The 12,037-nt window shown below is 46.0% G+C and overlaps 1 protein-coding gene across 9 annotated transcripts in view; it reads left to right on the forward strand.

Annotated features, from left to right (window-relative positions):
- Window positions 1-2,115: 2,115 nt before the first annotated feature.
- The window catches only part of TEX26 (testis expressed 26), a 44,176-nt gene continuing 34,254 nt past the window's right edge, over window positions 2,116-12,037 (forward strand). For 3 of the 9 annotated variants that reach the window (XM_077973663.1, XM_077973665.1, XM_028837157.2), the window contains exon 1: window positions 2,140-3,287. In XM_077973663.1, coding sequence (XP_077829789.1) covers window positions 3,170-3,287 — 118 coding nt within the window. In that variant the 5' untranslated portion in view covers window positions 2,140-3,169. 9 annotated transcript variants of the gene reach the window in all.

The following is a 12,037-nucleotide window of genomic DNA, read 5'->3' on the forward strand; positions in this document are numbered from 1 at the left end:
AGATCTGATGGTTTTATAAGGCGCTTCCCGCTTCACTGGGCGTTCGTTCTCTCTCCTGCTGCCCTGTGAAAGAGGTGCTTTTCTCCATGATTGTAAGTTTCCTGAGGCCTCCCCAGCCATGCGGAACTGTGAGTCAATTAAACCTCTTTTCTTTATGAATTACCCAGTCTTGGGTATTTCTTCATAGCAGTGTGAGAACAAACTAATATAAGCAGCATTCAAATAAATGATTACTTTGGAAAAGAGAACATTCATTTGGATGGATAAGTGCTGGTATAACAGATTTAAAATGACTGTTCACTTTTGCTGTTTGCTACTTGCATAAACCTGAGAGAAGAACTAACAATGGAAGGCGTTGATAATTACCCAATGGCCGCCACAGCCTGTGCGTTTCTTAAGTGTTCCAAGAAGCAGCTGGGCGCTGTGGCTCACACCTGTAATCCCAACACTTTGGTAGGCTGAGGTGGGTGGATTGCTTGAGCCCAGAAGTTTGAGATCAGCCTGGGCAAAATGGTGAAACCCCATCTCTACAAAAAATACAAAAAAAAAAAAAAAAAAAAGAGTTCAGAGAAGAATTAGGGAGAGAAGGGCTGGCCGAGGAGGGAGGTCACACATAAAAGGGATTGATGAGGTTTTGATAGAATCAATAGTCTAAACTTGCTGTTATGGTTTTATTTAGATGAAATATAAGTAAATTTGGCAAGTAGCAAGTTAGAAGCAGAGCTTAGAATTTACCCCATTAAATTAGACTATCCTAATAGAAAGTAACTATATAATTGTTTTTTCTGGAATTTCCAATAAGAGGACTGAAATTATTCTTGGACTACTTACCTACAACCCCTCTTAGTGGCAACTATGACCTAGACGACTCAACAAGATCTGAGTCTGTGATGGCTAATTTTACGTGTCAACTTGACTGGGTCACAGTGCCCAGATCTTTGGTCAACAGTCATTCTGAATATTTCTGTGGGGGTGTTTTTGGATGGGGTTAACATTTAGATCATGGATTTTGAATAAAGCAGATTGCCATCTCTGATGTGGGTGGGCCTCATCTAATCAGTCGAAGGATGAACTAGAATAACACATTGGCTTCCCCCAGCAAGAGTGAATTCTGCCAACAGCCTTCAGACTCAAGCTGCAACATCAATTCTTCCCTGTGTCTCCAGCCTGCTGTCTTACCCCACAGATTTTGGACTTGTCACAACTGTGTGAGACAATTCCTTAAAAGAAATCTCTATTTAAGGATACTCGAATCAAAGCATTGCATACTGCATCATAATAGAAAGTCTTTTGTCCAGATATAAGAGCAAAGGCAGAGATGCTTCACTTTGTATCTTTGTATCCAAAGCAGTTGACGAGGTGGCAGATTGTCTGTGACCTCTTCTGGGCTTTTGGCAGTGGCCACCTGTCAATTCTTTTACCTGTTCTTTATTAGCTTGCTCTTTGAATTTTTGCCTTCAACTCTTTCCTCTCTCCCTCTCACTCGGGAGATGACCTTGCCTCTCGTATGACCTGGAGCAGTGCTTCTCAAACTGGAATGTTCCTAGTAATCCTCTAGATCTTGATAGACTGCAGACCCTGATTTAGCAGCTCTGGGCTGGGCCTGAACGTCTGCGTTTCTAACCAGGTGCTGCTGAGGTTACTGGAGCACAGCAAGGTTCTAGAGCCGTCCATCTCAAACTCTGTGAATCACCTGGGATCTTGTTAGAAATGCAGCAGCTCAGGCTCCGCCTGACTTCCTGAATCTGAATCCGTGTGCTCACACACGCCCAGGGGCAGGTAGGCACACTCAGATTGGGGAGTGGCTCTCCAGCACACCTGTCTTCTCCAGGCCTGGGCCCCATCTGCTCTCTCCTGTAGCTTCAAGCTCTTTCTTTCTGCTCCTGACCCTTGGCCTAGGAATTTGGTTACTCCTTCCCTGTTTTAAGTAGTAACTCTCTCTACCTGAGCCCCTCCTCCACCCCTGGTTAAAGGTTTTCTTCTCTGTTACAGTTTAAACTTGAGTGTTCTGTATTTGCTGTCTCTTCACCCTTACCACCCATCCCAGTCTTTACTACTTCATATCACGTTCTCTATGTGTGTGTGTGTGTGTGTGTGCACACGTGTGCATGGACATGCACACACAGGTGCATGTGTGCATACAGAAAGAAATTGATTGTCACAAATTTTTCCTTTTTTGTTTTTGCAGATGGGGTTTTTCTCTGTCACCCAGGCTGGAGTGCAGTGGCACCACCACAGCTCACTGCAGCCTCGAACTCCTGGGCTTACTCTATCCTCCCACCTCATGGGACGACACATGTGCATCACCATGCCTGGCTAATTTTTTCATTTTTTGTAGAAACAGGGTCTCCCTATGTTGTCCGCACTAGTCTCGAACTTCTAGGCTCAAAGGATCCTCTTGCCTTGGACTCCCAAAGTATTGGGACTACCAGCCTGAGCCACCACGCCCAGCTGTAATCATTTCAACTGAAAATAACCAATTAACATTTCACCCATTCAATACAACTATTCTCAATTGTTTTGGATCGATTTGAAACTCTGCTAAACACATACCAGTAACCTAAATTAGTAACGTAGATGCTTTAATTTCTGAATGATTCACTTACTCTGGCAGAACGATGTGGAATTTTGCCTCTCCTCCTTCTGGAATGAGAGGCCAGGATTTACTTAAACTTCCAACCTGACCCTTCACTACACTATTTAACCCAAGCATGCTCAGGTGAAGTCCAAGCTTCTCAGGGTGGCCTGCAGGGCATTCCACCCCAGCCGGCTCTCAGTTTCCCCTGACACACTTTATAACATGGCAGTATTAAACTACTAAAGGTCTTGGGACTACACACACTGTTCCATGCCTCTGGCCCTTGAGCTAGTTTGCGTCACCTCCCCCTGTTCACCTGGCTGACTCCCAGCACCATTGAGGACCCAACTCAGGCACCTCCTCTTCTAGGAAGTTCGTTCACTATAATAATAAGGGCATTGCCCCAATGCCATCGTACAGCTCATATTCAGTGCACGGTCAGTATTTGTTGAGGGACAGAAGAAAGCAGGGGAAATATTCTACTTAATCATTTAGAGGAGTTGCCTCAGGCAACCAGAATTCAAAGGCAGGAATAGCGCTATACCGCTTGCCATAAAATGGATCCACGCAAAAATACACTTTGAAGCAGAAATGAAAGACTGTAAAAGGAATGAAGATCAGAATAGCAACAAGAGCAATACCTTAGATTTGTGTGATTTTACAATTTATAAATTATTGTTGGATCTCATCATGTTTACGGCAGAACGAGGTGGGTGCTGGTATTCTCATTGACAGATAAGGAGACCAGGGCTCAGGGGAAGGGTCTGCTCACCCTAAGGGGCTGCAGTGACAGATCTTTTGGCTCTCTATTTGGTTCCTACCCCACCATTTCACAGCTTGCCTAAAATGAGACAAATCGTAAGATATTAATAAGAATTCACTTTCAAAATTCTATATACTTGCTGCTCTATTTTAAAAATATATTTCTCTTAAATTATGCTATGCTAATTAGCTCTACCATTTCCAGACAGTAATCTGTTATTGGGTGCTACTTTTTAAATTTAGATGCCACTACTAAATCCTAATTTAGACTCATTCCTTTTAATAACATCTATGCCTTCTAATGTGTTCCACCCTCCATTGCTTCAAAATATGAGAGTTTATAATGTGTTGTATTCATTCCATTATATGGATAGAACTCTACCTTCAGAAAATTCTAGTTTAGCTCTTCATTTTAAAGACATTCCTTGCATATATATTTGGGATCCTTACCTTGATGCTTTTTCTGTGTCTTTTGATAAATTCCTCCTTTGTTACACTGCACTGTTTCTCTGAGGTCTACATTAGAATAACCCCTTAAGAATAAGGAACTGTTGTGAATTGCTTGGTAAACAGGTTGCCAGCTGACTCCAATATGTATTTCCTGTCTTCTCTTTTCACCCAGGTGGGTAATAACTGTGTTGTCACCTGGAGGCAGTCAGTAGTTACTAACCACCCAGTATGTCAAATTACCAGGTAGTGTTACCCAGCAAAAGGGGCTCACTGCACTAGAAATCAACAGTATGACACCAAGTTTTTGAGAAAAGAAAAGTTTCATATTGCAAGTCAACTTCTGAGGAAACAGGAGTCCAGTTCAAATCTGTCTGCTTGTACTGGCTTTAAAGCAGTGATTTTATTACAAAAGGTTTAGGGGTGGATCCTGGTGTTAGCAGGTAATTGGTGGAAGCAAAGGGGACATCTGGGAGGTCTTCAGGCATGCATGGTTCTGTCTTCAAGCTTCCTCGTAGGTCCCATGTGCAAATTCGGAGGGAGTTGGTATGAAACATGTGGTAAAAATTCAGGCTGTGACATCAGCAAGCTTGCTGTGTGCAAACTCCATTTGGCCGTATTGATTCCAGCTGATTTCAGTCAGTTTTGTTGTAAGCAGAGGGAGTTTCAGCAAATTGTTTCTTTTCTAATCTGCCCCTGAAAACAAGAATCTCTGTTATTGGTGTCTTTGACTCTTTGAAACAGTTTCAGTAGTTCCCAGGATATGAAGATAAAAGACCCCCTTCATCAGTGAAAACTCTCACAAGAGGATGAAAGACATAGCTTCCTCTATGAGAGTAGAAGAACAATTAATCTGACACTCACAAACACTATGGTTGGTGCCAGGAACGTGGCCTGGTGAGGAGGAGAGTGTCACATCCTCCTTGCCCACTCCTGTTTCCATGCCTGCGTTTCCCCTTCTGCCCCTCTCCTAAGCCAGGATGACCCTTCTGACTGCATGGAACTATCACAGAAACTGCTTCTATTTACACCAGACAACTTGGGATTCAGTCTTCTTGCTTGGTTCGTTCTTTTTGTTTGTTTGTTTTGTTTTTTTGTTTTTTTGTTTTTTGAGACGGAGTCTCGCTCTGTCTCAGTCTTCTTGCTTGGTTCGTTCTTACTGCAAAGATCCGTGACCACTTTGCCCACATTTGCTTAAGCTGAAAGCTAATGGATGAAAGTTTGCAGTTGAAAATCAGACACTACTACTTTCTCTTCAATCTCTTCCCTTTTTGCTTTTCTTAGGAAACATAGGAGACCGTGGTCGGGAAAGCTCACTGCCAGAACTATACAAATAATGTAAAAAGTAAGGCGTCCATAGGATCAAAGCCACATTTCTTTGCTCTCTGCACCCCATTCCCACGCTGGCCAGGTTAAGCCTCCTTCGTGGCCAGCACCCGTTGGCAGGGCAGAACTCCCTGGAACCCGACCCTTGTCTCCATAGCGACGAGTCACAAAGCGGCCGGGGGCTCCCGCAGCGCTGAGTTCAGCCGGAGCCAGGGTCCCGTGGCCGCCTCCTCGGGCAGAATGGAACAGCCCGGGCCCAGGGCTCCGGATCCCTCTCTCTGCCACCACAACCTCCGGCCAAGTAAGACAGCAGACTCTGCCGGTCTGCGGGGTGGGGAGGGGGCTTTCCCGGGGAAAGGGTCCTGTTGAGAAAAAGGGGCCTTAGGTCTTTAAGGGTGTGGCATCGCCCTTAGGAGTACACTCAACTGAGGAAAAGAAGGGGAGTCAGGGAGAATTACAGGGTATTCATGACGTTGCCCCTTTTCAGTCCTTCGCGTACCCTTTGCCAAGTCCCCGCTCCCGAAAAGGCGCAGGGTTAAGTTTTAAACACTCAAGGAAACGCCTGGCTAAGGGGACAGGAAAAAAGGAAGAGCTGGTGATTTTCCAAGGAAAACAGGGTCAAAGGCAAAGAAGAAAAAGTCCGGGAAGATCAGAAGAGAACAAGTCCTGCATGAGTCCCGATCCCCATACAGGGTCTAGGAAACAGCAAGGAAAGTGGGGGAGGGAGTGGCTGCTGGCTGCAGTCCCAGCGGTGTCTGCAGAGGCGGGGCCCTCCCTGGGCTGTCACATAGGCTGGGAGCCATGGCCTTCAGCTGCCGCCTCTAACCCCAACTGATTTTTCTTCCACAGAGATTTTGTATCTCACAGAGGTAGTGCTTTTCATCCTAATTCTACCCGCAGATGCAGCAGGTTCACCAGTTCAGGCTTTTGGGTCGGTGGAGGGAGAGCCACTCTGGCTGTGATGCTAGTGGCATGATTACCGAGTAGTCAGCTCCATCATGGTCTCTTGTGGCAATAATTGCCCACTGCTGCTGTATAGCTGGGTAATTGTAATTCCACAGTGGCTGCGGAGCACTGAGGGATTGTTCAAGTACAAATTTCCTAGAATGGTGCTCCCACAAGACTGAGTGAAGTTCGTATTTTCATTCCAATTCATTCCATTGTGAATTGAGTGGAAAATGAAAATACTTAATTAGTGCAGAAAATAGCTAATGTACTCAGTTTGTATATGATGACAAGGCAAACAGGAGACACAAAGGAGGGAGGATCCCCTCCTAGCATCCCGACGGCACCCCTTTGGATGCTTCTCTTCCCTTTCTAACCACCCTGTTCTCCCGCTGTCTCCCCATTGCATCGCCTTCTTGTCTGGGAACTCTTAGAGTCTTCCAAGATTGATCCTTCTAGGCTTACCTTCTCTTTGTGACCACATCCTGCCACCGGGCTTCAGGTGCTACATAAAGGTGCCAACAACTCTCTACCTTTATCCCTGACTTGGACTTTCCTCCTAATTTTTCAGACCAGAATATCTAACTGTCTACCAGACAGTTCCATGTGGGTGTCGCAGCAGGGCCTCCAACTTGACGTGTGCAAAACCACACTCCTTGTCCTCCTCAAACCTTCCAGACTTTGAGAGTTCAGTTAAGAGGGTCCTAGCTCCTCAGCTTAGAAGGGAAAGCAGCCTCCTTGAGACTGCAGTTCGATCACCAGGTCTCTTTGATTCTGCCTCCAAAGCTCTTTTTCCCCTGGGTGAATTTGCCCCTTTACCTCCAGGCTCGGGCCTCTAATGGCTAGTCTGTGCCACTTCATCCCCCACTGCTGGGTGAGTCACCCTCCAAAAGGTGGGCTTGATGTGTCACCACTGCCCAGCTTTGGTCCAAAATAGGATGAGGTTGATGGTGACTGATGACTAACTGCTATTGAATAATTACTACAGATGGGCCTCTCAGGTGCTGTATTAGCTTCCTGTGGCTGCTGTATGTTCCCACAGACTGGTGGATTCAAACAACAAAAATGTATTTGCTCACAGCTCTGAAGGTCAAGAGCCTGAAATCAAGGTCTGGAAAAGTCTGCACTCCCTCCACAGGCCCTGGGGGAGAAGTGGTCCTTACCTCTTCCAGCTTCAGGTGGCCATGGGCACTTCCAGCTTCAGGTGGCCATGGGCACTGCTAGTGGTGGCAGTGGCTGCTGCCATCATGCTGGCTGCAGTAGGGAAGCACAGCTGGGGCTGCAACGCTCCATGGAGCCCGTGGGAGTTGCCCCTTCTGAGTCGGGATGGGAGCTCCCTGTGCCGCTACAGCTGCCCAAACCACAGCTGCAGACCCAGGCCTCCTGCTCTATGGAGCAGGCAGGAGCCCCGTCGTCCTGGGCAAGGCTACAGCCACTCAAACTGCCGCTGTGGGTCTGGGCCTCCCTGTGCCTCTGAGCCTCCCTGTGGAACCCACGGCTGCAGACCTGGGCCTTCCACTCCATGAAGCAGACAGGAGCCAGGGACAAGCGGGAGCTTTGCCTCTTCCAAGTTGGTCAGGCGGGAGCTCCCTGGTGCAGCTGTGGCTGCCCTCCCAGGCACAGGACCTGGGCATCTCTGCAGCCTGCACCCTTGAACCCCCCAGGAAGGACACCCTCACCCACCCATCCCTGCAGGCTCAGGGGTATCTCCTCCCACTGCCAGGCCACACCCCACCCTCATCCCTGCAGGCTCAGGGGTATCTGCTCGCACTCCCTGGCCTCTCTCCACTGGCTCTGATCTCAGAGTGGGGTTGGGGCCAAGCCCCAGGGCTATGAATGGCAGCTGGAGGCAGGCAGAGTCCTGGGTGGAAGGGGCTGGGTTGCCCAATAAGGCCCCACCTTCTGACCAGGGAGGGCCTGAAGACTGGGGATCAGGTTGCCAGTCAGGAACCTGAGTGGGGACTCATGCTGCCTCCTCCGGCCTGCCCATGGCCACCCATGGACCAATCAGCATGCACATTCTTCCCTCTGAAGTCCATAAAAACCCTGGGCTCAGCCAGAGCAGGGAAGAGGATGGCCAGAGAATGAAGAGGGCAGGGAGAGACAAGGGAACCACCGTCTGCAGAGGAGTATGCTCTCTGCTGATAGCTGGAGATGATGGGGCAACTAGCTGCAGAAAGGAAGGAGTACCCTTTCCACTGCTGACAGAGGGGAGCTACCCTCTCTGCTGAGAGCTTCAGAGACCTGCAGAGACCTCCAAATGACTTGCCTATGGAGAGGACTATGCTCTGCAGGGCCTCCTCTCTGCTGACAGCTGAACACCTGACTGGATGACCTGCCTACAGAGAGAAGCTACTCCTTCCTCCGAGCTGTTCTAACACTAAAACTCTTCTTCACTCTTCACTTGTCTGTGTACCTCAATGCGGGAGAAAAACTCTGGCAAAGGCTGGCAAAGGCACTGCAGGCACAGAGGTTTCCAGCCAGAAAAATCAACACGCCAGAGATTCTGTAACACTAGCTTGTGGCCTCATTACTCCAGGTCTCTGCCTCTGTCTTATAAGCACACTTTTAATTGCATTTAGGGTACACGAGGATAATCCAGGATGATTTCCTAATCTCAAGATCTTTAATTGCTAGCACAAAAACCCCTTTTCCCAATAAGATCAGAGTCACAGGTTTTGGGGATTAGGACATGGACTTATCTTTTTTGTAGTGTCACCATGTGGCACATTACAAACAACTTGTATTTATCAATAGCTTGAATCCCTAAAACAAAATGAGGGAATAAAACAACGTATGTGAAAATATTTTTTAAAGTATGATAGAATATACGTATTAGTTACTATTTTATAATATTTTTATAGCTTTATATTTTCCTAATGGTGAACACATCCAGTGGGTGGTCAAGGTTAGCAGAATGAGGCTTTAGGATGCTTTGCCGACCTGTCATTAGCCATCTTTCCCTTTGCTCCATTCACATGGGGCTATTTGTTCTGTCTCATCTCAGACTCTCATATCTCCTGCTACTTCCTCTGTAAATTGCTTTACTTCATGTCCTGTGTTTCTCTTTCAAACATCTACTAAATTAAATCACAGCTCAGGTGCCAGCTATGCTATGATGACCCCGGGGCCTGCCCTTGCTGCACTATCTTCTCATCCAAGCAAAAAGAATTGCACTCTCTTCATGTTCCCTGTGACACATAGGCCATCAGCACCACATTAAACTTGTGCTCATAGGATACATAGCCCATCTCTTGGCTTGTGATTTCTCCAAGGCCAGGTCAAGACTCTATGTCCCAGTGCCCCACAGGGCTTGGTCCATGGGAGGGCTTGGGGACTTGTTTGCAGGAGGAACAGAAAATGAGAGAAGAAAGAATGAGGAAGACATAATCACAGGAAGGATGGATATGAGCTACAGAAAAAGACATTGAGACACTGAGAAGAAAGTAGTGACATGCAGAGAACATACTAGAAACAGATTTTCAGAATATTGTGATTACAGATTTCTCAATGAACATTTCTGTTAATGAAGAAGATCAGTTCCAATAGCATACTGTACTTTCAGAAGCTTTGCCAATGGAGGTAAAAAGCATGGAAATACAGCCCTGACAAAAAGGGTTGTAGTAAGGGAAATCATTAACATGAAATTAAAGGAAGATGTACCAAAGATAAAGTGTGCATCCAAGCAGGTAAGGATTAGGGAGAGGAGGGAGTGCCTGATCTGTACAAATGTAACACAGGAAGAGGGAGGCTTGCGTGGCCTCGGTTCCTGGAAACAGTGAGGCATTCTGCTCTTGTCCATCAGGCTCCTGATACAGGCACCTGGCAATTGGTGACCCCAGTTGCCAAACTATCTTCAGAAGGGATAGGACCCTAGTTGGGAACACAGAGAGGTACGTCGTGCTTGCCCACATGATTGCTTGGGAGGTGCTGCCTGGAGTGCTGTTCTGCCAGGCTTTTTGAGGCATATCTGAGCCTAGTAGAAATGTGATCTGGACTGTTAGAGTTGTTTGCCTTAGAAAAAAGAGGGAGAAGTTATGTGTGGCTTTTGTGCAGGATATCCTTCCCAATCCCTCCAGAAGTCCAATGCAGAAGTTCAAATCAGGTTAGGGAAGGCTTCTTTTACGAGTGGCATGCCTCACAATTTCTTCCCTTTTACTTGTTCACACTTGTAATTCTTTTAACAAAGAACATTGAATTCTGCTATTGGGATAAAATGCTTTCAAGCATAAAGTGATGCCCACTAAAGCAGGAATATTGGAGAATGACGTCATTTCTTGTAGAGCAGGATTAGAGAGCAGACACTAGGCGTGCATAGAAGCACAGGTACAGAGTGTGGAATACAAGGGACTAAGACTTGGGTTCTCTAAGGGGCTTTTAAGTGGAGGTAGAACTTCAGCCAGGGTTAAGAGGACAGGTAATAGTTGCAGATGATCAGATCCTGATTGGAAATGAGAGTCTGTTAGGTTATAAACAAGACTTGATTGGGATAGATGAGGATATGAACATTAAGAGGTTCACAGATAACAGGAACCATAAATATTTGGCCAGAGCTCCCTATGCTAAGCATACTGGCTACAGTATTCTAGGGATGAAGTGATAGATCCTAGAGAACACCGTGTTATTCAAAAAGTAGAGGCGTTCAACCCAGGTTCTCATGACATCTAAAAAGCAGCAGGTAACTACCTAGATATGAAGAGTGAGAGAATGACTGAATTTTAAATTTAAAATGTATATTCCTGAGAAATTTGGTGGTACTTCGTTGACAGTGGAGGTTGGGGCAAATAAATAGTGTTGTTGCTGGTATCTACCTTAGTTCACTTTCTGTTGCTATGACAGAATACTACATACTGGGTAATTTATAAGGAAAAGAATACTATTTAGCTAATGGTTCTAGAGGATGGAAAGTCCAAGAGCATGGCACTGGCATTGGGTGAGGGCCTATTAGCTGCATCGTAACATGGTGGAGGGCATTGCATGATGACAGGGCAAGAATGTGCTAGCCCAGGTCTCTCATCCTCTTTGTATAAAGCCACCAGTCTCACCCTGGGGACCCCTCTCTGATTACCTTATCTAATCTTAATTGCCTCTCAAAGGCCCCACCTCCAAATGCTATCAACATATACATTTAGGGATTAAGTTCCCAATATACAAAATTTGGGGAACACATTCAAACAATAGCACTACCAGTGGTAAGTTCTCAGCCAGCATCCTCCTGGAACCATCAGCAGTATTTGACTCCCTTCTCTGGGACACTTTCTTTGACTTTCAGGATGCCACTGGCTCCTGATTTCTTCATCACCTTGCTAACAGTGCTTTTCAGCCCCTTCACTGGTTCCTCCTTCTCTCTCCAAATTCTTGACATTGGAGTGTTCCAGGTCTCAGCCTCGGAACTTCTGCTCCAAGTCTACTCCCTCCCTCATTGATCTCCCCACTCTCATAGCTTTAAATAGCATATACACCACAAGATTTTGCACAACCATTACAAGACATGCATTAGAACCACACCAGATAACTTGGAGGGGTTTTCTATCAGACACTGTTAGTGACAGATATAAGAAAAAGACTTTGTGGCATATGAACCCACTTTTGTGAAACAAAAGGTTGATAACTGAAACCCAATATGTCTATGTATAAATCAGCATGTGATACCTCCATAGGTATGCAAAGAAACCGGCACAATTGTTAACATGTGCTGCCTGGGAGGAGGGATAGGAAGGAGAGTGGCAATGGCAGGGAAAGAAAGAAGTAAGGAGGTGTCCATTATAAAACTTGATGTATGTCATATGATCCCCTGTGTGTAAAATCATATCTAGTATAATGCAAATATAGGTACATCTAAGATGATGCATGTAAAGTTGGTGACCAAAGCATAATAGTGGGTCTTTTAAGATGATAGAATTTCAGATGAACTGCTTTCCTCTTTATATTTTTATGTCTGTCTTTAATTCTTTCAAATAGCATGCATGAATGCTCAGG

Source organism: Macaca mulatta, chromosome 17 (genome assembly GCF_049350105.2).
Source record: "Macaca mulatta isolate MMU2019108-1 chromosome 17, T2T-MMU8v2.0, whole genome shotgun sequence".
NCBI classification, from domain to species: domain Eukaryota; kingdom Metazoa; phylum Chordata; class Mammalia; order Primates; family Cercopithecidae; genus Macaca; species Macaca mulatta.